We start from the raw sequence: 27,858 nt of genomic DNA, 5'->3' as shown, positions 1-27,858 counted from the left end.
AATCTAATTTATTTCAATGGGCCTGCCGGGGTTATTTTTCCTCTTGTTAGGCGAATTCGTTGCGAATTTACTCGGAAGAAACGCAATAACGCTCGTCCTAATAACCATAACCATAACCATAAGCATCAGCGCGCCCCAATCTCGACCCACTCCAATCTATTTCCAATTTAAGAGCTGCACCTTCACATCCCATTCCCATCTCAGGGCCACACCCGTATATATGGCAATCCACCCCCACAGCATCACCCACGGGCACGGAGAGCCCCTTGGGACCCCGGACCCTCCGAGAGACAAAGGAATCCCAATTAGCCGACATTCAATCAGCTCCGATGATCTTTTGGGGGAAATAGGGGAATTCTCTGTTGAGTTTGAACCCCAACGGGCGCTCTGAGCACATTCTCGTTCAATCCGCAGTTTGGAGATCCTCTCGTGCTTCTTTTCCGGCCCGGGATTTATTCTAATCGCGTTCAGAGCGATATTTCTCCCTTTTACAGCGCATTTAATCACTTTTTTTTTTATTTTTTTAAACGAAAAGATGACCTCCGAGCCGCAGCAGGCGAAGCTGCCGATGCCTCCTCGGTTACTCCCGCATTAACCCCGCCAGTTCGTACTCAATTAGCAAGCAACAAAGCACCAAGCGGTTGTTTGGGCCATTTTTATTTATTATCAAGAACTCACATCATCATACATCATCATCATTATTATTTTTCTCTTAATTATCATTATCGCCAAGCGATTTCTTTCTTTTTTCTTATTTTTACAGGACTATATAAAGCCTCAACGTGCTCTAACAGACATTTGCATAGACCCTACATAGAACAGCTTGAGGTAAGAGACATTACATATGAACTATTACGGCGAAGGATGCATATTAACCACCGCAATTAACTAGGCTAAGGGATACAAGCGGGAAAACGGCACCACGGACACGGAGAACAAACACAGAACAAACAGAAATCCCACAGAGCCACGCGGGGAAAGCAGTCTGGGAGAGAATATTGCATATCTTTCCGTACCCCGAACTCTCTCCACGCACAGAGGGATGAGTGCGGGGGGTGTCGGGGCGTCCTTTGTGCTGGGGAGGGCGGTCGGGTTCGGGAAGGGGTTTTGTAGGGTATGTGTAGGGTTTCTCTCGGGTTTTTGTAGGATATTTGTAGGATATTTGACTTTTTGTAGATTTTTTTTTTTTTTGCAGGATTTTTGCTGGATTTTTATGGGATTTTTGGAGATTTTTTTTTTGCGGGATTTGATGGGGAAGGATATCGGAACGGGTCGGTGTGTTGTGTGAGATGAAACCCCGACACAGCGCTGCCGGCATCTCACCGTAACTCGCCCTCATTTCTGCCACCTCCGAACCCCGGAGGTTCATTCAGAGGAGTCGGTCCCTTTCTGAGAAATGACAACACCCGACGTCACCCCCCCAGAGCCATCCGGACCCCAAACCCCCCCCCTTTCTCACCCCAAAAACACAACACTCCCCCGAAGCATTCGGCTCCCCCCCCCCACGCCCTCCTCCTCTCATTGCACGCGTGTACAGATATACCCACGGAAAACACAGCCCGAGTTTATTGCACTGCGAGAAGCGATGCCTCCTTTGTGCGGAAGGTGGGGGGGCAGGGTGGTTGGGGCTCCTGGCGTTGGGGGAGGGGACCGCAAGGAAAAATGCGAACGGAGGGAAGAAACGATGACATTTTCCCGGTTGAAAAAAAAAAAAATAATAACAATAAAAGATTATCATACTCGTAAATAATAACAATAATAATAATAATAATAAAAGGGGAGGAGGGATAAGGCCAGGGAAGGGGTGCGGGTGGAGGGAGGCTGGAAGGGAAACGCAGCTGAAGGGAAAATGCCCTCCCCAAAATCCCGGGGAGGGATTTGGAAGGAGTCGGCTCCATCCTTTGCAGCTCGTAAATAAAAGCATTCCTCGCCGCTGCTGGTCATGACCATGAACGCGGGGAAGCACGTGGTGAGCGCCCAGACTTCCCAGAAAACGCTGCTTTGCCATAAAATTAATACCCCCCACCCCACCCCCCACAACAACACCCACCACCCCCGTACAAACCCCCGGTAGCAAAGCGCACCGGGGGAGCAGCGGATGCAGCGATGCAGCACCGCGGCCCCTTCTCTCTCTCTTCAGCCTCAATTACAGAAATCCTTCCTTTTATTTTTCTTTTCCCCTGAATATATACAGTTCAATCGCCCCATACCTCTCTGCCCCAAACCCGTTGCCCTTCCCCCCTTCCCCCCCCCCGGTCCTACCCTCCCCGAGCACGCACACCTCATGGGGGGGGACGGGATGGGTTGGTTTGAGCAGCAAAGCGGAGCGCACGCACAGAGCAAAACACATCGCATCCCACCAGACCCCCCCCCCCAAAGCAAAAAGGGCGGATGGGGTTTTTAGGGAGTCAGCCCCCCCCCCCCCTCCTTCCCCCCAGACAATGAGACCTCTTCTTTTAGCATCTGCCTGCAGCAGACGCGGCCTTCCAGGTAAAGCACCGTCGGCTCCGGATGGGAACGTGAGGTTTCTCAACCTGGGGTTATTCCTGAGGGGCAACTGGGATGTGTCTGGATGGGATATTGCTCCGTAAAAGAAAACATAATCTCTGTTATTCATTTCTATTCCCCACTCCCACCACCCCCCCCCTTCCCCGAGCTGTTCGGGGCCGCCCCGAGGGAGGGGGGGATGCGGCCTGCTCGACCCCAGCGCGCTGCTGGCACGGAAGGGGACGAAGAAGAGGGGTTTTCCTACCTCTACTCCTACACGGTCATCAAAACAGCGCAAACACTCTCTACCAGCAGAGCTGCTGCAAAGAAAGGTCCTTTTGGGGGGGGGGGATGCCGTCCGGGGCTACGGCGATGATAACACACGTTTGGCTGCGAATTCAGGCAGCTGACATCTCCAAAAGGGGAATCTGATTTTCCCCTTGGGGTTTCCTAGGGCGGCGTGAGCACCTTTTCCCTCTCCTCGTGACAGCGGAGTTGGGGACGGCACTGTCACCCCCACCGCAGCGCAGACGGCGCAGCCCCCACCTCCCCGCCCGCAGGGACGAGCACACCTCATCGCTTTTAGGGATGCATGCCATATACACCGGAGACATACACGGGCTTTGTCTCCTTTCTCTTCCTACAGACACTGACCCTCCTTCCCCCCCAACCCCCCCACCCCGCAAAACCTCCTCACATTGGCAGAAAGAGCAGAAAACCTCAACTGGGGAACACCGTGTGCTGGAAAATAAACCCATCTCCCACGCGGGTGGGGTGGGGTGGGGGGGTCCCGTGCTTTAAGACGCCTCTCCCCACAGCCACCAGCTCGCTATTTTTCCGCCTTATTTTTCACTTAAATGATTATTCATTAATGTATTATTTCTTCTTCTTTTTGCCCTTCTCCCACCCCACTCCTCACAGAGCCCCGAAACAATCCCACATCGGGGAGGATTCCCCTTCTTCGCGGTCCCATCGCCCTTTACCCGTCCCCCCTCCCACCTTCGGACCCCCCCCTACCTGCGCTGCTGGCGGAGGGCCGAACTCTCCCCGCGCACCTCCCCGAGCATCGCTGGGGGCCGCAGCCGTCGGGGCCGCCTCTTCCCATCCGCAGCCGCTCAGTCCCCGCGGAGGAGGAGGAGGAGGAGGAGGAGGAAGAGGAGGTGCGCATCCTCGTGCTGCGGTCGGGCTCCGTGTTTTAGGGGAAACCGGTTATTTGTGAACAGGACCTCTTTATTCATTGATTTCTGAGTGGGGTGGGGGTGTGTGGGGGGGTGAAGAGTGGTCAGGTAAAATCCCGAGAGCTCGGGTGAACGCTAGAGAGTCTATGGATTATTATTATTATTATTATTATTATTATTATTACCCGATACGGACGCTTTTAAAACTTTAAAAGAAAGACAGGGCTTGCTCCCTCAGGAGGAGTCTTTTCTTTTTCATGCGTCGGTTCTGGAACCAGATCTTCACCTGCTGGTCGCTCAGGTTTAATCGGTCTGAGAGCTCCCTCCTTCTTTGGCGAGTAATGAATTCATTGACCATGAACTCCCCCTCCAGCTCCGCCAGCTGCAGCTTGGAATAGGGTTTGCGTTTTTTCCGGGACCGTGTGTGCATCGGGTACCAAGGAGCACCTGGCAAAGGGGGTTGGGGGGGGAGGGGGGAGAAGGAGAATTGAGCGTTTGGCAGAAAAAAAGCCCCCCTCTCTAAAAATAAAAAATAATAATAATAAAAAGAGAAAAACGGAGGGTTGCCCCCAGGTCTGCTCCCCGCACCTCCTCGCTGTCCCCATCCCCGTGGGCGCAGGGATGGATGCTCGCGGCTCCCACCCGGGGCGATGCGTGGGGAGGACACGCGCAGCCCCGCGGGGAGGAGGGAGAGGGGGGAACGGTGTGACCGGGGAGCGGGGCATGGGGAGGGGGGGTGGGGAGAGTAAAAGGGAGAGGACGTCCTTGTAGGAGGGGTCCCCAACTGCTCCGATCGCGGTGCCAGTGGGGAGCGGTGGGGCAGTGCACCCAAATGGCAGCGCTGATGGGAGCGTTTTTTAATTATTATTATTTTTTTTTTTTCAAGCGTTCCCCCCACCTCCCCTTCCCTCTTCTCCCCGCTTCCCTCGGGCGGACACACCTCTGCGATGTCCCCTCTGCCACCCGTCCGCGCCGTCGGTCGAGGAGGAGCGATGCGCAATCCCTACGTCTCTCTCTCTCTCCCACTCTTTCTTTCCTTTCCTTTTTTTTTTTTATGGGATATTTACATGTTTATAGCCTTTTCTTTTAAAAGAAGCACCACCTAATAAAACATTCGGGATTTCGGTGCTACCCCTAGTGGTCTCAGCACACATAGGCACTCCGCTTCCCATCGCTGAGCCCATGAATCACACCACCAAGCAGCCCCGAGCCGGCAACTTCCCCCCCTCCCGGCTCCCCCCCCCCTCGAAACAAAAATCCCTCCCGGGTCTTACCACCGGTGCCTAAAGTGCTGCCTTGGTTGAGGGGGGACACCAAGCCCCCCGCTTCTCCCGCTGTGCCTTTATTCCCTTCATTGAGCAAAGACGAGCTGGAGTCTGACTCCAAGGATTGACACGATGGAGGGTCGTGGGGCACTGCCTCGGCTCCGGGATAGTCATATTTGCTGAAATTGCCCCCCATGCCATTGGGGAGGCCGGATTCGAGGGGCAGCAAGGCACTGTCCCTGCCCCTCTCCTCCCGCTTGAGCCCGGCCGCGTCGGAGCAGCTCTCCCGGTAGTAGCATTTGCTTTCTTCCACCCGGGCGAGATCGCAGGCTCTGCCGAAGGAAGGGTTAATGGAGACGGGGCTGCCCAGGTAGGGCTGCGGGTACCCGTTGCAGGGCTCCGAGGACGCCCAGGGCAAGGAGCAGACGTTGTCCCGTCGGGGGTACGATAAGGACGGCAGCCCCGGCAGCTGCCCTCCGGAGGTACGGAAATTTGGGAAGTAGAAGGTGTCTCCCGTGTGGATGTTCACCAGAGGTCCCACAAAGCCGGGATTAAGGAGGTTGTGCTCGCCCATTTCCGCGGGCCTGACCGAAAGCTTCTACTTTATTGCTATCTGACATTAAACATAGTTAAACCGACGGCTCAGCCCCATTGGTCCGGGGGGTCACGTGAGCCCCAAATTGCGCTGGGAGGGAAGGGGGGGCCCTCCCCTCCCCTGGCAGCCGAGACAAAACACAACAGCAAGTTCCGCCTTTTTACGCCTTCCCCCCCCCGTCCCCCCCACCCATCCCGGCCCTCTTCACCCCTCAATCATATAAAAAAATATATATATCGTATAAAAAATAATCACATCACGCAATTCATTAAAAAAATGGTAAAAAAAAAAGAAAGAAAAGAAAGAGCTCAGCGGCTCTCGGCTCTGAGTCGGGAAGGGGGAGAGACCCGAAAATGTCATCTTTGGCACCAAATAATCAACGCGGCGATGAGTGCACCCCCCAACCTCCCCCTCCCCCCCCCCCGTCCCCCCCACCCCAAAAAAAGCCCCTTCCTCAACAGCACCTCGGGGCCCTCCGGCAGCTGCGAAAGCGAGATGGCTTCTCGTTAATTAGCTCCTTTATTAACTAAAACAGTTCGAATTTACAGTATCTCCCCAATAAATTACTATTAGATATTGTGTCATATAAAGTTTACAGGCTTTTTAAGGAGACGGATGGCGGTGCCCGCAACAGGCTCGTATTTACGTGCGGTGCGGTGGGGGGGGGGGATCGGGGGCTCCCTGAGACCTTTTCGAGTCTTCTCCCTTATCATTATTATCATTATTATTATTATTATTATTAATGGTCGGTTCTTCTCCTCCTCTCGGGCCGCGGCTTGGGGCAGCGCAGCCCCATCCCCGGCTGCAGCCCCTCGAGGAGGGCTGGGTGATTTTTAGCAATCAATCGCTTTTATTAATGATCTGTGTCGGCTCGAGCGAGGCAGAGGAGCGGGGCCGCTCACAGCCTTCATTTACCCCGTATATTTTCCACTCGCAGGGAAAGGAGCACACGCATTACGGAATTCACGCGTTTTCCTCGTTTCTTTCCCCTTCCTTCGTGGGAAAGAATAAAACCAGCGTCTCCCCGCATCTCTCGGTGCCCACCCCGGGAAATTGAGGGGCACACACGCGTGGATCTGCTTAGCCGCCTCCTGATAGCGTTGGATTGTGCCCTCGTAACTCCACGGAGCCCTTCTCCCTCCCTCCCTCCTTCCCTCCCTCCCTCCCCACCCGCCCGCCTTCTCCCGGTCAGACTGAAAAGATCCTCCGCACACGAATACGGGGAAGGGGGGGGGGGGGGAGGTGAGGGGGGAGAAAAATCAATACTGGCGTCTTTCAGTGCAAAATAAACGCGGTGGAGGGGAGAAAAAAAATTATATAGAGAGAGGGAGTGGAAAAGGTGCATCGTATGGAGACTCGGAGCCTGGAAAACGCAGAGATGTTTGACGGCGTTCTGTGCTTTTTGGGGGGCGGTTTATCCCCTCATTTATTTATTCAATTTTTGGGCTCACTCGCCCCCCCCCCCCCCCCATATTCTCTCTCCCCCACCCCCCCTTTTTTTGTGTGCCCACCCCTCTCGCTCCGTTTCTGCACGGCGCCGCATTCCTCCCTGCCTTGAGCAACTCCCCGGCGCTCCCTTGCCAGGTTGACTCCGCGAAGTACCGTAAATATTCCTGTAGAGGTAAAACCCCTCCGCGGGGGCCGAGCGAGGCGCCCCCCCCCCCCACCCTCTGCTGGGGTTTCCCCAATCCCCCCCGACGATATTTTCGCTATTCCTCCAACATAACATCACCCCCCCCCCCCCCCCCTCCTCCTCACCTCCTTCCCCCTTTGGCACAACGCTGGGGCTGCGGCTCTGCCCCCTCCCAGCCCAGTAGGAAAAAATCAGGTGCCAATAAAACAACGCATTTCTCTGCTTCTTTTTTTTTAATCTATCCTCTATTCTTTTTTCTTTTCTCGCACTCCGGGGACATCTCCTGCCCTCCTCTCCGCGTCCCCCACCTCTCCCTGGCACCATCTACGCTCCGTACAATACCTCGCGTCCCTCCCCCACCCGCTCTGCCTGCGAAGGAAGAAATACGACTGCCAGAAATATGTTGCTAGAATGAAAGTTTAGCAGTTTAGGGGTTGTTGGGATTTTTTTTTCCTGTTTTTAAACCTTGCCAAGGAATTTCTCTCCCCGCAGGTATGAGCGCGAAGCTGCTGCAGTTTCTCCACCAGTGTCTCCTCGGCTCCCAACGCCGGGCAGCGGTGGAAGGGAATAGTTTATATCAAAACGAGCACGTGATCCCCGTAGGTTGCCGTACGGATCGGCTTTGTTTGCTGCTGATTAAAGAAAAGCCTTCTTTACCTTGCTCTTCCTTCGCAAAATTCCCCGAACGAGACGCGCCCGGGTGCGGTGCGGCTTTGTTCTCCAAAGGACTTTTGGAAAAGTCCGTTTTCGCTTTTCTCGCCCCAGATCGGCGCTTTTTCCTCTTCATTCCATTTGAGATTTTTTTTCCCCTTCCTTTTCCTCTTTATTTATTTAGTGATCTTTATTTTATTTTAATTTTTGCGCGCCGTACAGATAAAACACAAAACAAAACGCCCGTGTCCCCGTTACCTCCGAGGCGACGTTTCGGGAGGAGGAGAGCGAAGGGATCGAGGAAGGGACATCGGCAGCGGTGGCATCGCAGCGAAGGGAGAAAGGAACCCCCTTTCCTTTTGATTATTATTATTTTTTATCATTTTATTTTGTTTTATTATTTTATTTTAGCGGTGGAAAACGCCGCAGCCGTGCTCAGAAATACATTAAGCGTCGCGCAGAAGTCCCCGCTCCCGGTGGCCTTCGTCCCCAATGGGATCAGAGCTCAGCGCTGCTCCCGCCGCGCACAGCAGCTCCGAGAGGAGGAGGAAGGAGGAGGGGGGGGGTTGGGAGGGGGTGGGGGGATGAGGGGAAATAATCCCGGGGGCTCCTGAGCAGAACCGCCGCTTTCATTCGGGGTTTTCTTCCCCGTTCAAAAAGCATTTCCCAGCTCGGGGGGAGCGTTGAAACGCCAAAGCCGGAGCGGAGCGCTGCTGCGGTGACACTGCGCAGCCTCACCCCGTGCTCAACCCACCCCCGAGCCCCGAACCTCTATCTCGATTTCCACCCTTGTCGGTGGAAGCAGAGCCTTTTTATTATCATTATTTCCCCCACCCCGAGGTGTCCCTCCCCCCCAAAATAAAGAGTTGCCCGACCCCAGCGAGGAATCGCGGAACCTTTCCCCATTTCGCAGGAGATCTCTCTTCCAGGTGGAGTCCTCGCAGATCTCCGGCCGTCCTCACGCGGGGCTTATCCCCTCCACCTTCTCCAACCCCACGCGTGGTTGTCGGGAATTGCTCGTGGGGTGCGGCCGGGGCAGCTCCGTGCGCGTGGGAGCCGGGAAAGAGACCCCGAAAAAAGAAAAAGCGGGGTGGGGGAGTGGGGTGGGGTTGGGGGGAAGAGGCTGCAAAAGCGAGATTGCTCAGTTCAAGGTCACTGTCTAGTGTAGTAAATAGGAGCGACATCGTATGCAAATGACTGTCTCGGGTGAGCATCGCTCATCGCACCGAGAGGAGCTCGGGGAAAACAGCAGCCCCCCCCCCACCCCCAAACCTCTCCCACCTTATTTCCTCAAGCAATCATAATAACAAAGAAAAATTAAGTTGAAAATTTAATAATAATAATAATCCACAGAGACGCCCTCAGCCCAATGGCCAAAGCGAAACATTTTCGCTTCAGATGGGGAAGGATTTAACCCCACTTTCAGTTCTCTCCGCCTCATTCAGCCCTCGCACAGAGCAAACACCAAATCTGGGGAGTAGAAAGTGGATATACGGCGACTTTCGGCCTGGAAAGTGAATTAGGAAAAAATAAAGGAAATCATCTTCGGGATCCCCTCCTCTGCTTTTCCCCGAACGGGGCCGGAGCCGCGGGGGGGTGCGGTGACCCCAGCAAGGACCGTGCTCCAAGTGTTCCGAATAAATATCTCGGTACGTGAGACGGGGAATAAAACACAGCCGGGATTTGGGAAGCGGCCAGGAGTGTTTTGGGGCAGCGATGTACCACGAGAGCCGCTCCGGATCCCTCTCCCGGTGCGGAAAATGCGCGTCCACGGACGGAGAGCTCCTTTATCTCTGCATCGATTGATCTATAGGGACATCCGCGGGGAGGGGGGCGGTGAAATGAAACGCGTCGGAGCCGGGAGAGAGATGGGAAGGTGGAAAAACCGAGAGCTGCGCGGGGAGAAAACCGGCGTTCAACTTCATTCAGCACACACATCGCGGCGGATTGGGGGGGGGAGGGAGGGGGCAGTTTTTGGGAGGGCAGCCCCAGCTTTGCGCAGCTCCCCTCTGCTCTGTGCACGGTCTGAAGATCGTTATATCTTCCCCAGCTTTGTCAGGAGAGGATCTTCTCTTTCGATTAATGCGCACTGATGAAGGCTGAGCCCCAACTCGGGGTAAGTTTGCTCCGTCCTCCTCTCGGGGTGAGGATTTGGTGCTGCAATGCCGACAAGTGAAACTACAAGCCAGAAATTCACCGCTCATGGGCAAAGCTCCGTCGGGGAACCCGAGAAGAAGGATCACACTTATTTCGCTTTCCTTGGAGAGGAAGAGGAGGCGGCAGGGAGGGAAGCACTCCCTGAAAGCGCTCCGGGCGCGGTGCGAAGCAGCTCAGCTCCCTGCGAGGCTGCAGCTTCCCCCGACGTGATGGAGGAAAGGAAAGTGAGCTGGATGTGATCCCGAAGTACCCCTAAATGCGGAGTCCCGGTACCGCGCCGGACCGCGGAGCGAGGGCGACCCTACAAGTCGAGGGAGTTGGTGGGGTGCGTGCACGCGTTGTCCGTGTTCATTGCAAAGAATTCCTCGGCAAAACCTTCGGAAGTCTCTTTTGCTGGAGAAAACAAAGTCAAACTGAATAAAATCAAGTCCTCGCCAAGAGCTAGCGCTTCCCAAACAAACAGAAAGCCGAGCAGCGAGCGAGCAAGGATGGTGCCCACCGCAGAGCTGAGCACGGGGTGGGAGAGCAGAATTGCCCCCCTCGTCGGGAAGTTATCCTTTAAAGACGCGTCTGGAAAAAAGAAAACCACACACACACACACACACACACACATACAGACACATATATGCGTGCAAATGCGTATACGCTTGAGTTTAAACAAAAAAGGGAAATAAAGATGACGCAAAATAAAGAAGAATGAAAGAAAAACGCAGGAAAAGAAAGAAGGGAGAGGGAAATCCCTCGTCCGGGATTTTACCATAAAGGATGCGGTTGGAAGTTATTCAAAGTCCTGGGTACAAAGGAAAGAAAAGGTTAAACTTGGGAAACTTCCTTTTCAGGGCTTTATTGTTGGCCATTAGCCCGTCTGTCTAGACTGCAAATAACACCTTGTTTATCTGTAAACAGGAACGGGGCTGCCTGGGGGTGGCTGGGGGCGAGAAGATCAAGGGTGAGGGTCCCCTCGCAGCTCTGCCCACAGCTCGTGATGTCAAGGTCAGACAACGCATAGTCACGGTCAAGGCTACCACTACCGGCGTGACGTCACGGCTTGCTGACCTAAAACCCGGCGAGCGACGGGGAGAGCGAAATGCGTAAAAGGATAAATAAGCGGGGGAAAAGGAAACAAGCAAGGTCCCGCGGTGTTTTCTGAGAAGAGAGGGAAGAAATAAGAGAGAAAAGAAGCGGAGAGCCGTTGGGTTGGTCGCGCTGTGGGCTCCCGTCCAGCGGAGCTCACCGTGCGCGCCCGCGGAAGTTGAAAGGGAAGGTGATTTTCTGGATTTGGGGGTTTTGTCCAAGCTTCTGCGCCCAGGTTGCTTTGGTTTGGAAGTCCTTCCCTGGGCAAGGGCCTCCTGAAGAGCTCCTGGAAGAGGAATGACCAAATCAGTCGGTTTGAGGATTGTATTTTGCTCTTTTGGAAAAAGAAAGAGAAAAACCAAAGAGACAAAAGCCCGAACTCACCCGTTTGTGGGATCAGCAGAAAGAGATCATCTCAGAAGTTAAATGAGGCTGTTCTGCCGTCAGACCAACCCGGAAAGCTCATTTTCTCACCCAAAACTCCGATTAAAGGGACGAATCACTCTCCCGAGTGCCCGCGGGGATGAGCGGGATGAGGTTCGTCCATCCCGAGCACCGCAGGGCCCAACCGCGTCCCGACCCGACCCTAAACCCGACGGGGATTGGAGTAGGGGGTGCTCAGCCCCGTCGCGGGGTTAGAACCCCAATATGATGCTCACGTCGGGGCCGCGGTCCGCTCTCCCGTTTCCCCACGGGGTCCGCACGGCCCGAAATCACCTCCGGACCCTCAGCACCGCCCGCAGCACCGACACAACCGCGAGACGGAGCTCGGAGGGCCGAGCGGCACAAAATAACGGGTACTTACAAAATACGGGGGGGTGCGGGCAGTTGGGGAGCGCCTGGGGTCGGGGGCTCGTCGGCATCCGCCGGCAGACAGCACCCACCCGCAGCCCGACGCGCCCTGAAGAGTAATAAAGGGTTTATTTTATTCTATTTCATGTTATGCTGCTGTTTAATATTATTATTATTTTAACCCTCCCACCCCACAAATAAAACCGCAGCGGACCCCGAACTGGAAACTCCATCCCAAATCTCCATTTAGGACCTGGGCTCGCGTCAGAAGGGAAGAATCTGTCCTTCCACCCGTCCTCCCCCCCCCGCAGTGGTCCTCAAGCCGCCTCCGTCTCCTCCGCTTTTCCCACCACGGGCAGAATTCAGGTGGAAGTGGGGGGGGGAGAGGCAGCGAGCAGCGCTCTGTTCTCGGGACGTCGGATCCGGACTTTTCTGGAGCTGCGTTTCTTGCATTTCGGTGTCTGTACGCACAGCGAACGGCTGAACCTCCTCTTTTTTTTCTTTTTTCTTTTCCATTTTTTCCCTTTATTCCTTTTTTTCCCCTTCTTTTTTATTTTCTTTCTTCATTTTTTAAATTTTCTTTCCTCTTTTTCTTTTCTTTCTCTCCTTCCTTTCTTTCTTTCTTTCTTCCTTTCTTCTTCCTTCCTTTCTTTCTTTCTTTCGTTTCTTTTCTTTCTTTCTTTTCTTTCTTTCTTTCTTTCTTTCTTTCTTTCTTTCTTTCTTTCTTTCTTTCTTTCTTTCTTTCTTCTTTCTTTCTTTCTTTCTTTCTTTCTTTCTTTCTTTCTTTCTTTCTTTCTTTCTTTCTTTCTTTCTTTCTTTCTTTCTTCCTTCTCTTCTTTCTCTCTCTTTTTCTTTTCCCCTTTTCCCCTTTTCCCTCCCTCCCTCCCTCCTGCCTCCTTCCCTCCCTCCCTCCCTTCCTCCCTTCCTCCCTTCCTCCCTTCCTTCCTTCTCCCTTCCTTCCTCCTTCCTCCCTTCCTTCCCTTCCTCCCTTCCTCCCTTCCTCCCTCCCTCCCTCCCTCCCTCCCTCCCCTCACCTTCCTCCCTTCCTCCCTTCCTTCCTTCCTCACTTCCTTCCTTCCTCCCTCCCTCCCTCCCTCCTCTCCATTTTCACACTCCCAAGCTCACACATCCCGGCTCTGACGCACAGTGCACAGTTCACAGAGTGACCCCGTTCCGTCAGAGCAGTGGTGATGCATTTCTCAGGGTGTTGTCACATTTCCTATCCGAGCGCCTCTTCAAATAGTAATAATAACAATAATAATAATAATAAATAATAATAATAATAATGTAATCAGAGCACGATCTCCGCTCGTGATTTCCGACCGGCGCAGCTCTCATCCTCCAAATACAAACGCGAGAAACCCCAATTCTCTGCTTTAATCACTTCGGAGGAGAAATTAAGGAGCCTCCCCCAACACCCCCATTTTTTGTGCCACCCCCGCGAGGCAAAGCGGTGCCCCACACTTCCGAGATTTGGGATCACCGTGGGGCCGTCCCGGGTGGGGGAGGGAGGGATGTGGGGATGGGAGGGGGCGGTGTCGTGGCTCCGTGGGACACTTTGTCACCGCGCTGCTCCCGCGGAGTGACTCTTATCATACAGTCACGCGCTCCGGGTGTCCGCTTTTTAAATGCTTTATAGTACCGCGCGTACACCCATCCGCGCACACACACCATCCCAAAAGCAGCGCGGATCTCCGCAGCTGAGACATCCGACCTCACACCGGTGGCACACTCAGCGCCACGCACACACCCTGCACGCACACGCGCGTTACATCCATCACCACGGACCGCTCGGAGGAGCAGAGCTACACCCTCACACCCGCGCTTACAAAACGCAAACGCGCACGGATGTCCCCATCTCTACAAACACGCGCTCGTTGGGATCGGATTGAAATCCCATAGCACCCACGCGGGGTTTTTGGAGGCGTCAATACGAATATAGGAATGCTCCCCCCCCAGCTTTATACTTTTCTCGCCCCCATCTCACCCCCCCTTCACAGAAACGGGAGCGCACGCTTTCAGCCTCAATAACACCGCCCTTTAAAAACCTTTTCTCCCCCTTTTGGTCGCTTAACGAGGTGATTAAATCACGCCGATATTACGGGAGGTTGGAATCCGGCGGCGGAAACCATTCCCTCGCGTGGTGCCGGCGGAGACGCGGATGATCCGCGGGCGCGGAGCGGTGGGGGGGGGGTGGGGGTGGGGGATCTCGAGGGGTGTCGGAGCCGAACAGGTTGAGCGAAACGCATCCTCTGCTCCTAACGCCTCTCACGGACACGCGGAGGAGACGTCGGGCGGTTCCGTGGGGTCACCGCTAATTGCGGAGCGGAGGGAAACGAGGACAAAAGGAAAGGGGAAAAAAAAATTAAAGAAGAAAAAAAAAGAGGGGAAGAAAGAAAGAAAGGGAGAAAGGAGAGAACCACCGCGGGGCTCCATCTCCGTCGGTTCATCTCCGCAATTTTTGCCTCCCCCCTCCGCTCTGGGAGCGGCGGTCACACATCCGCAGCCCCGACCCGATGCCGGAGCCCTTTCTGCCCAAATCTGCCGTATTTCTCCCCCCTACAACCCCTCTCCCTTTATTTTTTTCCATCCCTCCTCCGCGGAAGGAGGGATGGGAGAGGCGAAGGCTGCAAAGAGCGGAGCCCTTCCTCGAGGCGAAACGACGACCCAAAAAAAAAGAGATTTATTTTGGAGAAACGTCATCCGCAGTCGGTACATATCATCTGGACACCACGAGATTATGTACATATACACGACATTAAAAACAAAACAAAACAAAAAACAAACAAAAAAAACAAACAAAAAACCGATGCTTTTACATATCCGAAGAACACCGTGGACATTCAGTCGGTTTAGAGAGGGAAAGGAACAAACCCTACAGACAATATTGTGCATTTTTTTTTTCCATCCTGCAGCGGAGAACAGGCATTCCAGTTTTGGGGGCAGAGATACAGAAACCCTCATGAGAACAGACCGAGAAAACAGCACTGTACAGCAACTCACTTCCACGTAGGACCTAAACCAGCGTTGGGGGCGGTGATGGGACACCGAGCAATGCTTCTCTTCCCGCAGCAGCGGCCCGAGCTCTGCATTTCGGCCCTGAGCGCCGAGAAAAGACGAAGCTGATGCACTTTGCCATGGGTTCTCCATACATTTACATCGGGGAGGGGGTGAAATGGCCCGAGGTGCGGGCGGTCATCGCGGGGGGACGGGCCACGCCGCGCTGTGGGGCGGCGGTCGGGGCTCGTGTGTCCCTCTGCAGAGCCGCGCTCTTTTTTAGCTTATTTCCTTCGAGAAACAGACACGGTCCGACCCAACGCCGCGTTTCTCAGAGCGAAGAATCGGGGGATCCACAGTCAGAGATGGGGCAGAGGGATACATCGAAGATGCGGACGGCGATGCGGGGCGGGAGCGCGCGAGCGCGTGTACGCGCGGGTGCGTTTCTTAGTGCCGATTTTTAAATAACGGGGTCGGATCTGCAGAGTCCCGGTGCTGTCGTTGCCACACGAACCACCGGATAAATATTGACGCCTCTCGCTGCACCCCCTCCCCACCTCGCCCTATCTCCCCCCCCCCCACTCGCAGCGATGTCAGGTGGGGTGGAGGTGCGCTGTTTTGGATTTGCTCACCACTTTCTTCTCTTTGACCCTCCGGTTCTGGAACCAGATCGTCACTTGGCGCTCGGACAGGTTGGTGGTGGCCGAAATCCTCCTCCGCTTCTCTTTGGTGATGAATTTGCTGGCGGCGTACTCCTTCTCCAGCTCCTTCAGCTGGATTTTGGTGTAGGGGACCCTCTTTTTCTCCCCCTCCGATAGCTGCTGACTTCGGGTTGCAGGGGGACTACGTCTGCAAAAAAAAATAAAAGAAAAAAATTGAAAGAAAAAAAGGATTGAAAAAAGAAAAGGGAGGGGACGACAACGACGACGACTTAGCATTCATTTCTGCACGTCGGGAAGAGATAAAGTGGGGAAAGGAGGATGGAGAGTGGGGAGAAATGCGAGCGAGGGGACGGGGAGCAGAAGAAAAGCGACGAGACAGGCAGAGACCGCGAGCAGAGAGGGCCCCGGCAGCGCTGCAATAATAATAATATCAGCAATAATAACGACAGAAGATTAATAACGCACGTGGGGAAAGGCTGTTTTTCTTGGCGACGCTGATCTGCACAGAGCAGTGCGTCAAACCCCAGCGCACAACCAAAGGCACTTTGCAAGCAATTATGGTGCAGACAACGTCCCGGGCTTCTTCCCCCCCCCTCTTCCATTTCTCTTCTAGCCTCTCTGCACCCCCTCCACCCCCCCAATTTCTTTTTCTCCCCGCAGGTTTTTGGGGAGAGCACCGCAGATGCGCACCCACGAACACGGCGCAGGGATAAGCGCATCCCCGCAGCCCTGACCTTAAAGCTGGAGTGGGGTTGCCAGGGAGAACCCCCAGGAAGGGCAAAACCGGACAGAATATCCAGCCCCCCCACCCCCACCCCGTCTTCATGTGCCCCCTCCAGGAGATTTTGCACTGGAATTGGGGAGGGGAGAAGATGCTCTGTGCTTCGCAAAGGGGCTGATGGGAATGGATCCAGCAAGAATGCGGGCAGCGTCTTCCCCCTCGTCCTGATGTCACCGAGGTGCAAAGCAGACCCCAAGGTCCCCGTCCCACCCCCCCGGTTCAGGATAGCCCCAACACCTTCCCAACCGTCCCCCACTGAGCCACCTGGGCAAGGAGGTCCCCCTCGCAAAGGCATCACCCGTCTGCGTGGAGTGGGGACACGGAGCAGTGCTGGTGGCTGACACCGACTTAATTCGGGACCCCCTCAGCACCTGGGGGCCACGAGCTATGGGGCTGGAGATGTGGGGAGCCGGAGGTGCCCTGGAGGGGGAGGAAATCTCCTTCGAGGGTGGGGGGGGTGGGGTGGGGGGGGCCATGGAAAGCTGGGTTTGGGACCCCCCCCCCCCCCCCCCCCCCCGAAAACAAACAAACGATCAAACGCACAGAGCCGCACGCACACACCAGCCGGCTCCAGCGCGGCATTTCTCCCGTGCCAAACGCATTCCCTTTCCCCACGTAACATCTCCCAGGAAAAAACCCATTCCTCTGTCCCTCTTTGTCCTGAAGACACAAAATAACTAAACCCTCGTCGCCCCAAATTTCCCCCCCCCCCACCTCTCCGACCCGAGCCATCCTCGCACTCCGTCTGAGACGCACAGATCTGTAGGATTTCCCCCCCCCCCCTCCCAACATCCAACGCAGGTTAGTTACCCTCCTCGGCCCATCTTCGCCCCATATCAGGGGGAGGGGGGGTGCAGGGGAGCCCTCCCCATCACCTTCCTCCCCGTCGGGGCACTGCTTTGTAAATACCCCCCTCTGAGGAGCGGGGGGGGCTTTGCTGTCAGGCTGGGAGAGCCCCCCCGTCCCCTCGGAACACCGTCGTTTGTCACTTGACACCCACCCCTATAATTGGGCGCAATTGCGATACGATTTACTGTCCCGGCACTCCTCGCTCGGTTGTGATGCTTCAAAAGGAATTATTATTATTAATTTTTGTCCCTTTTAAGCTTTACTGCAATTAAATCAAAATGAAGGGAAGAGCGGCCGGAGCCGCGCTGCGATGAGGCAACGGGAGGGAGGAGAGAAGAAGAAAGGGAAGCGCTAAGCGGCGAAGTTACTTTCCAAGCGAGCTCACGGCGTGTATTTTGATTCAGAAATGATTGCTTCACCTTTTTTTTTTTTCCCCCTGCATGTTCGTACACATTGCCTTGCAAGGGAGGCATTCCAGAGCCATTTCTTTCCCTTTAATTACATATCGAGGCGTCCGTGGATCTCTATAGGTCCGTGCACACTCATCCGCGCGCGGGGACACGCGCAGCTCCCGGGGAACTCACCTGGGAAAGGCGATTTCCAAAGGTGCGCCGACTGCGATTGCTCTTTGGAGCAGTACACTTGCCCGTCCCAACCATTTGAAAGAGCCCAGTGCTGGTAACCTTCCATGGGAAGCAAAGCGTCGTGCCGAGGCTCGGGGTGAGCCCCCAACCCCGGGACCACCGACACGTCCAAATAACCGGGGACCGCTTGGTAGGAGCTGGCGAAACCGGGATAGAAGGCGAATTCCTTCGGCCTCGACGGCAGCTCCTCGCCGGGCAGCCCGGCGGCCTCGGGGTACTTCTCGGGGTGATACGCGCAGGGCTTCTGCTGCAGGTTGACCCCGTGCGAGTGGGACAGGCGACAGCCGTAGTAGCCCCCCCCGAAGGGGTACCCATAGCCCAGCGCAGCGCTGGAAGCCGCCCCCGACGGGCACTGCCGGGGGGGCTCGGTGGCGGCCAGCTCGGCGTACGCCGCTCCCTGCGGTGCCGGCGGAGCTCCGGTGGGTACGGCGAGCCCCGGCGGCGGGGGGAGCACCTCCCGGCAGTGCCCTAAGCTTTCCATGCGGTTCTTTTCCCGGGGGGGGGTCCTCGCAGCGACAGGCCAAGCCGTCGGGGCCAGCGCGGGGGGAGGCCGAGCGGTGCCGTCATGTCATACCGCAATGTCGCCGTCCCCGCCGCCGCCACCTCCGCCGCCGCCGCCGCCGTCGGGGGAAGCTCCGCGCCGCGCCCCGCCGCCCCGAGACCCCCCCAACATATCGGAGCCGCGCGCGCATGCGCCGCCGCTGCGCCGCCGCCGCTCCATTAAGAAATCCGCCGCGGCCACGCCCCTCCCCCCTCAGCCCCCCCCCCACGCCCGCCCCGTCGTTCCCCCGCCGCACCGCCCACGTCACTCCGCCGCCCCGACGGATGGGGGTGGGGGTTTGGGGGGGGGGGGGCGACGCGGGCGTTGATTGGACGCCGTGCTGCTTCCCCCCCAGCCTCCCCCCATAGGTCTTTAAGGCGGCGACCGCCCCGTCGGGCACAAAAAAGCGCGTGGCCGCGCGTGGGGGGGGGTCGGGCGCCCCGCTGCCCCGCAGGAAAAAGTGCCCCCTCAACCCTTCTGCTTTTCTGCGGTCGGATCCTGATGGTTATTTTTCACTGCAGGTGCTCTTACCACAGTCCCCCCCCCCCCCTCCCCGATCTCCCCCCGCCCCATCCAGTAAAAAAAAAAAAAGCAATAACTCCGCCCCAAAGCCTCATTTCTCCCGTTTGTTTTTCTTTTTTTTTTTCCCTCTCTGGCAAAATCCGAAATAATTTCATCTTCCCCGTTCCACCGGAGGGAGGGGATGTGGGGGGGGGGCAGTGGGATACAGCGGTGTTCGTGGTTGGACGATAAATATCGCAGTGGGTAATGACGCGGGGGGGGGGATGGGGGTGTTGGTGCCGGGCTGATTTGTGAGCGTTTGTAAAATCAAAGAGACTCAGTTCATAAAACAGAGAGAGCTCCGGGCTGAGAGAGGTGGAAATGGGGGTGGGGGGGTAAGGGGGGCCGAGAAAAGCGCAGGTTGTTGGCTCGGAACGATGGGGAAAGGGAGGAGGGGGCGTGGGGAGGGGGGGGGGGGGGGACTCACAGCCGTCGAGGAACCCCTGCGGGGGATAATGAAGGGAGGGAGGGGGGTAGAAGGTCATCAGCGCTCCCCCTAAAAAATCAGAAAAAGAGGAAAAATGGGAAATGTTGGGATGTATTTGCAGGAATGCAGAGCTCGAACCTCTAAGAGCCAAATGTGCGCTGTGCTTCTGTATTCCTCGCCACCTCTCCCCCCCAAAATAACCCCGGGAGGGATCTCCGGAGGTCCCCGCGTGTCCCTGTCGCTCTCGTGGGGTGCGCTCTCCTTTGTCCCTCTCAGGACCCCCCTCTATGTCCGTGTGTCCCCTCAGATCTCCCATTTCTCCGCTGCTGCTTTTGATGCTGATCCCCCTCCACAGGTTCACCCCCCGAAAAAAGCCGGAAAAGAACCCAAAAACCAACAAATCCCCCCAAATCTTGGAGGTGGGGGTGGGGGCTCCCGGCTCCGGAATAAGGCAAAGCTGCGCTCCCCATCACACCCCCTCCCCTCACCCCGCTCCGCCGTCGAGGAGAGATTTGGGGCATCCCATAGTCCCAAGTTCAAGGTAAAGGAATCCGAGAGGATCCCGGGGCCGGGATGGGGGCGGCAGCTGTAGGACACCGCCATGCAGAACAGATGTGATGGGAGAGGGGGGCGGGGGGGGGGGTTGGAAATCATAATCATCACGAAAATACCCAAGGAGCGCACACATCCTTCGGGTGCCACGTCAGAAATCACCGAGGAGGAATATTCCCCCCGAAACCCCCCCCATCACCCCCCACCCCACCCCTCCCCCCACCCCGGAACCCGGGCACAGAACACGGATGGGAGAAACAGAAACGATGCGAACGTTGCAATTAAAGCCGTGTACCCCTCGTCCGCCCCGTCGGGGCAGCGCCGGTCTGTTCCTCTCCTCCAAAATCCCCTTCCCCAGCAGCGCTTTGCTCTCTCCCCCCCCCCCCTACCTCCCCCCCCCGCTCTTGAAGCGGGTGGTTTTATGAAGTGGTTAACATTTCGTAGCATATGTACTACCCGCGTTGCGCGGGGAAGGGATTAAATGTTAAAAATGTAAAGATTTACGATGAGCGCAACGAGAGGAGCAGCGCGGCCGCGGTTGGAGCCCTCAGCGGAGCGAGGAATGAACCAACCCCAACGCGACCCCCCCGCAGCTCCGGGGAGGGGGGGTCCGGTTCGGATGGCGGTGAAGGATCGGTTGAATTCGGGGTGAACTGTTCGCTGGAGTGACGTCGCGCGTGGCAAAGTGAAAGCGCGAGGGAAATGGTTTTGCCGGAGGTAATGGGTAACGGAGGAGGAAAATCGAGCGGAGGTTATGGGGAGGAAAGCGGAGGGAGGAGGAGGGGGGAGGGAGAGCGGAGCTCTGCCTCTCGGAGCCGAAATTGGGGATTTAGTGGGAATAATCATTGTTTTTCATTTCGGAGCTCTCCCGTCGGCGCTGAGCGGAGCGGAGCCCGTCAAAAGACAACGGGAAGAGGGGAAGGAGAGGTTAGAGATGGGGGAAAGAAGAGCGGAGGTGAGGGTCGGCCGCGGGCTGGGGTCGGTTGACGGCGTTATCTTTTGATTTCCCCGCAAGATTTGCTGGAAATTGTAATATTCCTCTGACGGAGCGTTTTTAGCTGATACCCAAAGTGTGCGCCGCTCATCCCCCGTCGCCGCAGATCACGTTTTTAGGGCTTTATTTATTTATTTAGGGAATCGGGGGGGGGGGGGGGGGGGGGGGGGGGTGCGGGGGGGGGAATAGAACATTATTAAACCGTATTGACTTCGCTATTCCTTCTTTTCTCGCCCCGAGTGCGGCTCCGGGTGACTTTTGCTGTGGATATTTCCGAGGAGAGCGGTTCCCGTTTTGTGTCCCAATGGATCGGAGGAGAAAAAAGGGCTGAATTTCCCCCTTATGTGACGAAGACCCCGCCGGGTCCGTCCGCTCCCGACCCCTTTCGGTGCCGCGTTGCGTTGGGGCCGAAGAACCGGGAGGATCGCGGCGTTCATTCATTTTTTATTCCCGATCAAGAATTGGAAAGAGGGAAAGAGGTTCAGCCCCGAGTCCGTCCCATCTCCGCGGTGCTGCGCTCTGCGAACCGCGGATCTCCTCCTCTGTCCGATTTTCAGGCACTTTTCTACCCCTCCTCCCCCCCCAGCCTTTCAATTTCCCTTTTCTTCGCTGTCACCCCCTATTAAAAAGGAAAAAAAAGCCACAGAAATTCAGGGCCGAGCACAACGTTTACAGGTGAACGCTCGCAGCCGGAGAATGGGACTTTTTCGCTATACCCCCGACGTTAAGAGCCGATGCGATTGGTGGATACTCCGAGGAAACTCTCCAAAAGACGGATTTCTGCCCCAAAAGCGCGGAGGTAACGCTTCCCCGATGTGCCCAAACGCATCCAACGCAGCTCCGAGTCGGATTCCTCCGCTGAAATCAAAGCCACCAACTGCAGAATCGCGTTATTAAACCGCTTTTTTATTATCCACGTAACCCGGAGGGGGAAAAAAACATAAAGCACATCACATATACACACACACACACACGTGCACATGCACACATCCAGACGTACAAACACGCATCGCCAGGATGGGAACGGGGGAACAACACACATGGTGTGTTTCGGTTTGGGGAGAGATGGACACAGTTCACAGCTTTGGCACACGGGGATTTTTCTTTCCCTTTTTTCTTCTTTTCTTTCCCCCCCCCCCCCTTTTTTTTTTTTTTTGTTCCCTCCTCTATCCTCCAAATATTTAAAATACTCCGACCCCCCCCCCCCTTTCTTCCCCACTCCGGGTCGATTTTTTTTTTTTTTTTTGCGATTTTCAGTAGGAAATTCGTATTTCTGGTGCCTCCCCCCTCCAGTCGTGTCCCGTACAAAGGAAATGGCCAATAAGGGGGGGTGCGGTGGGGGGGCGAGGGTGTTTATAGGAGAAAAAGTGGCTCCAGCGCCTCCGAACCCGCACAGAAACCCTCACCCCCCCCTGGGAAGGGAAATTCCCGCTGTGAATTGGGGGAAAATCGAGGACGGGGATTTGGACTTCGGAGCCCTCGGGGAAATCAGAGCCGTCTCCGTGAGAAACTCCGACAGCGGCCGCGATTTTCCCACCGGAGCACCAATTTAGGGGAAGAAACCGCCACTCCGATCCTCGTGTTCAAGTAGAGGAGAGCTTTCCCAGGCTGTGTGCGAATTTGGGTCAAGAAAAGCCCTCATTTATTTATTTATTTGTTTATTTGTGTCCCCCCCCCCCCCAACCCCATTCAGCTCCATCCCCAGTAGCCCCAGTAGGGCCGGAGCTGTGGGGCAGCGCCAGCGGCCGACGCACATTCCTACAAAAAACAGAGCCCGAAATAGCGCATGAAAATGAGATTAAGTGCGTTCTCCTCCGCATCGGAAAGAGAGATAAATATACATACCTCCCAGGAGAGGAAAAAGAGTGAGTTTTGCACGAGGTTCGCATCCGTCCGGGGTTTCACCTCACTCTTCAGATGGGAAAGAAGGGAAAGGAGCCCCCAGCTCACTTCGCGCTCAATGCGAATGCTTCTGAAGAGGGACAGAGGAGGAGAGATGCACCGAACATAAATATGGGGTCTCTGCCCCATCTCGACCCCAAAGTGGGGGTGTCAGGGGGAACCAAGCCCGACCCGATCCCACCGCCCGTTCTCCCCGACCCGTCGGCTCCTACAGCTGCTGCAGTGCATCACTGCTCTCATTTTCAGCCTTTTTCTTTCATTTTTTCCTTTTTTTTCCCCCCCACTTCTTTTCGTATTTCTTTCCTTTTCCCTCTTTTTTTTCCCCTCTCTTTTTTCTTTTTACTTTTTCTTTCCTTTCCTTCCCTTTTTCGGTGCCTTCCCCCAGGAGCCCCTTAACCCTTTTAGTTTCCTTTCATCTTTTTTTGAGGGCAGCAGTGCCTCCGCGAGTTTCTGCGTTCTGCAGCGATTTGGCTTTCCCTCATTTTGCTCTGCAGACAAAATAGAAGAGGGGGGAGGTGGAAGGGGGTGGGGGGGAATAAAAAACTTCCTTTTAGTGCGCATTTCTCCCCGGGGCAGCGCCAGAGATGGGGGTGCGGGGACAAACCTCCCACCCTATGGCTCCGTGGCCGTGTTTTGTCTTCATTTCGCCCCCTTCTCCCCCAAAACGCCGAAGCTGAGAGGCAGAGGAGGCGAAGAGAAAACCCCTCCGAGTCCATCCTGCTGCCACGCCGCATTTTGAGGCAAAAAAAAGAAAAAAAAAACAGAAAAGAAAAAGATTTTATTTTATTTTCTTATTTTTACAACCCCTGCGGAATGTCCCAGCAATTCCCCGCCGTTAATTATTGTGATTATTTCCACGCCGCCGCTGCTTGACTCAGCGATTCGGAGACAGACAAATAAAATATCGGGCCCAATTTAGGGCCCCTGTCTGGTCGGAAGTCCAAGTTCAATTCCAAGTTAAGACAGGAGGTCCCCGAAGCCCCCGACAAAAGAAAAGGGCCATTTGGTGCCGTCGGTGTCAACAAACCGGAGGGGCCATTATCGCTTCCCATCATCTCTGAGCTTCATATCCTCGGCGGGGGGGTGGGGTGGGGTGGGGGGGAGAAAGTGGGAGACGAGCCGGGGACAGTCGGGTGGTTTACGGCTCTTTGTGCTTGGAGGACTTTATGGGTTTTGTTGGGTTCTTCCCCCCCCCCCCCCATGTCATTTTATTTCTCTATTTGTAAGCGCTCGGAGCGCGGAGGCAGCTCCCGGCCGTGAGATGCAGCGATCCGGGGCTCTTCCCCCCCCCCCACACCCCCCCCTCCCGGTACCGAATGAACTCCAGATGCGTTTCGAAGGACACCCCACACCAGGCCAGTGTAAGAAACCTTTCCTTCCTTCCTTTATTTTAATCCATTATTATTATTTCCCCCCCCGAACTTTATTCAGACGCGCTCTGTGTTCTCCCCTTAACCCCCCCCCCCCCAAATTAAAACAAAAAACATTCGCTTCCCGGCCCATTGATGTCCAAATACGCTCAATGCTCTTTAGAAGGGCTTGGAGAGCTCTTTTAATCCACATTTCCAAAAGCAAAACACAGCGGAATTTCACTTCCGAAGGTGAAACTGAAGTGAAGCGGACTGCGCTCTCCGGGTTCCGCGGATATCGAATTAATACCAATGGAGAGTGAGCACAAAACGATGCCCCAAATCCGCACCGGGGGTGAAACCGGCGAGCTGAGAGGGGAAACTTTCCTACGGGAAACCTGGGACGCATTAAGCGTCCGCCAGGAAAAAAACACAACAACAACATGCTAGCAATAAAGCAGAGAGGGGGAGAAAAGGGAAAATGAAAACCGCTTTGAGAAACTCCGCTTTGGTGGATGCGGAGTTCCGGCCCGTCCCCAAAAAGCGATTTTACGGGGCGGAATTTTGGGGGAGAAATAAAAGCAACGCTCGGCTGCAAAGAAGAGGGGTCCAATCCGTGTGTTTTCTCACCCAAAGTGGAGTGGGGTGGGATGGATTCTGCTTTTTTCCTCCCTTTCCCCCCTCCCCGGCCTGGACGCGATGGACGGGGGCACTGCCCGCACTCAGGAGCCGGCAATTAGTGGCACTGATTTAATTGGGGCACCCCAAATCCGAACGCCATGAAGTGCCCGGGGAAGGTCCCAGTTTGGAGGGGTGGAATGGGAAATATGGGGTTTTAGGGTTAAAACAGCGCTGGTGGAGCGGGACGGAGCTGCTGCTGAAAAGTCGATAGATAAATAAATGAAGAAAAGCCACCAAACCGACCCCCCCCCCCCCAAGAAAAAATAATACAGCAAAAACCCCCAACCAATAAAAACAAATCCAACGACCGCTACGTGGCGGTTTCTTTTTTCTTTTTCCTCTTTATTTCTTTTTCCTTTTTCTTCTTTAATTTCTTTTTATTTCTCTTTTCCCTTTTTTTCCTCTATTTTTCCCATTTCCTTTTTCTTTTCTTTTTTTTTCCTTTTATTCCCTTTTGTTTCTTTTATTTCTCCTTATCTTTATATTTCTTCTTATCCCTTTTATTTCTCTGTATTCCTTTTCTTTCATTTCTTTTTACTTTTTTTATTTCTTTTAACTACTATTCCTTTACTACTCCGGCGGCACTTCGTTTTCCTCCGGTCCATCTTCCTCCTGTGAATGTGTTGAGTATTCCTCTGCATCTACCCCGAAAATCAAGGAAACCCTACAAAGTTCCCGTGGCTGACAGCGGGGGATGCCGAAGCCCTCCGAGATGTGCAGCGATTTATTTCCTTTCCGATTAATTCGGCACTACTCCTTATGCTCAAATCATCGTCATCATCACTGATGAAAATGATCTTTCTGCAAAATACCAGCAGCGCGTCCCTCATCCTTTAATTCTTATCCCTATCCCATCCCATCCCATCCCATCCCATTCCTTCATCCCATCCCATCCCATCCCATCCCATCCCATCCCATTCCTTCATCCCATCCCATTCCTTCATCCCATCCCATCCCATCCCATCCCATCCCATCCCATCCCATCCCATCCCATCCCATCCCATTCCTTCATCCCATCCCATCCCATCCCATCCCATCCCCTCCCATCCCATCCCATCCCATCCCATCCTCTCCCATCCCATCCCATCCCATCCCATCCCATCCCATCCCATCCCATCCCATCCCATCCCATCCCATCCCATCCCATCCCATCCCATCCCATCCCATCCCATCCCATCCCATCCCATCCCATCCCATCCCCTCCCATCCCATCCCATCCCCTCCCATCCCCTCCCATCCTCTCCCATCCCATCCCATCCATCCCATCCCATCCCATCCATCCCATCCCATCCCATCCCATCCCATCCCATCCCATCCCATCCCATCCCATCCCATCCCATCCCATCCCATCCCATCCCATCCCATCCCCGTCCATTTCCCACCCACGAGGTTCACCTCCACGCAGCGATTTCCCCATTTCCCAACATCATCCCGTGGAGATGAACCTCGTGGGTGGGAAACGGGAGGGGAAACCCACCCGGAATTCCCGCTGGGATGTGCCACCCTCTGTCGCTGTGCGTGGGGTCACTATGGGACCGCAGTGTGAACGGAGCGACCTTCGGGAGGAGCCCCGGACCTCAGCGCTTTATCTCAGCGCATCCTTATCACCTAAAACAAAACCAACAGAGAAGCTGTTGTGGGGCGTCCCCACACTTCACGCGCGTCGTTTTTGTGGAGGAAACCCACTCCCCGCGTGGAACCCCCACCAGCGCTCCGTCCTCCGCAAGAAATTCATTCTTTTCCTCATTTTTCCCTCTTTCGACCGCCGCTAAAAACTCGAGGAGGAAGGGGGGGGGGGTAGGATTTTGTTGCCCCACGCGTGTTCACAGACCTCTGCGGTGCATCCACACGCAACCCACTGTACACACGTCCCCCAGCGTGGAATGGCGGATCCCACGAGGATCCAGTGGGGGATGTTCCCAAAATGATGTCAAGCTCTTTCAGGATTTTGGAATAGCAAAACTTTGGGGCGCCCCTGGGCTGGGACCCCGCACCCCACACCCATTTCTCCCGTGGGGGGCCCACTCTGCTCACGGCCTCTCCCCACAGCGGCGGCTGAGGGGGCTCTGGGGGAGTTGGCAGAGTTTGGGGCAGAGCGGATCCTCCTGGCTCTAATGAAGTGCGATAAGCGTGTTAATTGAGCATTAACATGCGCTAATGCGATAGAGGGACTGCGGGGGAGCTGCGCTTCGCCCTGGGATATCTGGCTGAGATTTTGCACTTTAATTAATGGGAGAGATGCTCAGGGCGATGCATTTAAACGCTGAAACTCTCAGATGCCCAAAGAAATAAAAATCAGCGGCTGTGGGGGAATAATTCCTCTCGCGGGGCGCTCTGCGGCGCAACAGCTCGGGCTGATCCGTCATCCTGGCCCCGGAGAAAAGGAAAGAAATCAAATCAAAATTAGCAAGTGAAATCAAATGAAACGATCATCCACTCGGGCTTGAACTCGGCAAAAGTCCACCACCGACTTGAGGAGAAATCGGGGCGGGACAGCCCGGCACCGTCCCCGCTTCATTTCTTCACTTCTTCCCCTTTTCGCTTCTTCTTCATTTAATTTAATTTAATTTCTTTTTTTTTTTTTTTTTTTCCCGGCAGAGGCCCATTTCACTCTTTTCTCCCCTCGGTTTCTTTGGGCTTCTCCCGATCCGTCCCCCGCTTTCTTTGCCACCTCCTCACTCTCCAAATCCTCAGCACAGTTTTTTCAGCCCATTTGCTGATTTAGACATTTTTCCCCCTCTCCAAATAGTTTTTCTTCCTTTTTTTCCCCTTCTTTTCCTCTTTTTTTCCTTCTTTTTCTTTTTCCTTTCCCCCTCCCTCTTCCCTCCTTTTCCCTCTATTCCCCCCCACCTCCCACCCCATTTTTATTCCTTCTTTCCCCCTTTTTGTTCCCATCTCTCCGACGTCGCAGCAAATTGGAGCTCGCAGAAATAAAACCAAAGAACGAACCAAACTCGGAACCGCCCAACCCTTCACATAACGCTGCTCAAAACTGCGTCGGCGCAGCAAAACCCGATCCAAATGCGACCAAAAAACCCAAAAACCAAAACAGGAATGATCGCTGCGCGGAGTGTCCTCACTTGTGA

General features: G+C 55.0%; 2 protein-coding genes across 2 annotated transcripts; both read right to left on the bottom strand.

The window, feature by feature from the left end:
- Window positions 1–3,873: 3,873 nt before the first annotated feature.
- HOXC12 (homeobox C12) lies at window positions 3,874–5,504 on the bottom strand. Its single transcript, XM_065729892.1, has 2 exons — window positions 4,940–5,504; window positions 3,874–4,112 (listed from the first exon to the last, which is right to left on the bottom strand). The coding sequence occupies exons 1-2, from the start codon at window positions 5,502–5,504 to the stop codon at window positions 3,874–3,876; spliced, it is 804 nt and encodes a 267-aa protein (XP_065585964.1).
- A 9,918-nt stretch (window positions 5,505–15,422) lies between these two features.
- On the bottom strand, window positions 15,423–18,332 carry HOXC13 (homeobox C13). The gene is given in 5 exon segments (XM_065729890.1): window positions 15,423–15,634; window positions 15,637–15,678; window positions 17,706–18,267; window positions 18,269–18,298; window positions 18,300–18,332. Coding segments are annotated over 5 exon segments (879 nt in total).
- Window positions 18,333–27,858: the final 9,526 nt, after the last annotated feature.

This window comes from Cyrtonyx montezumae, unplaced genomic scaffold, assembly GCF_038088225.1.
Source record: "Cyrtonyx montezumae isolate F1298 unplaced genomic scaffold, pur_monq_1.0 scaffold_113, whole genome shotgun sequence".
Classification (NCBI taxonomy): Eukaryota; Metazoa; Chordata; class Aves; order Galliformes; family Odontophoridae; genus Cyrtonyx; species Cyrtonyx montezumae.
Note: the sequence above shows the minus strand (reverse complement) of the source record. Positions and strands in the feature narration are given on the sequence as shown.

Bases quoted from the DNA above. Each gene is read 5' to 3' on its own strand.
- HOXC12 (XM_065729892.1), bottom strand. From the start codon at position 5,504: ATGGGCGAGCACAACCTCCTTAATCCCGGCTTTGTGGGACCTCTGGTG. The intron at 4,113-4,939 runs GTAAGACCCGGG...CCCCTTTGCCAG, and splicing joins CAGCACTTTAGGCACCGGTG to GTGCTCCTTGGTACCCGATG.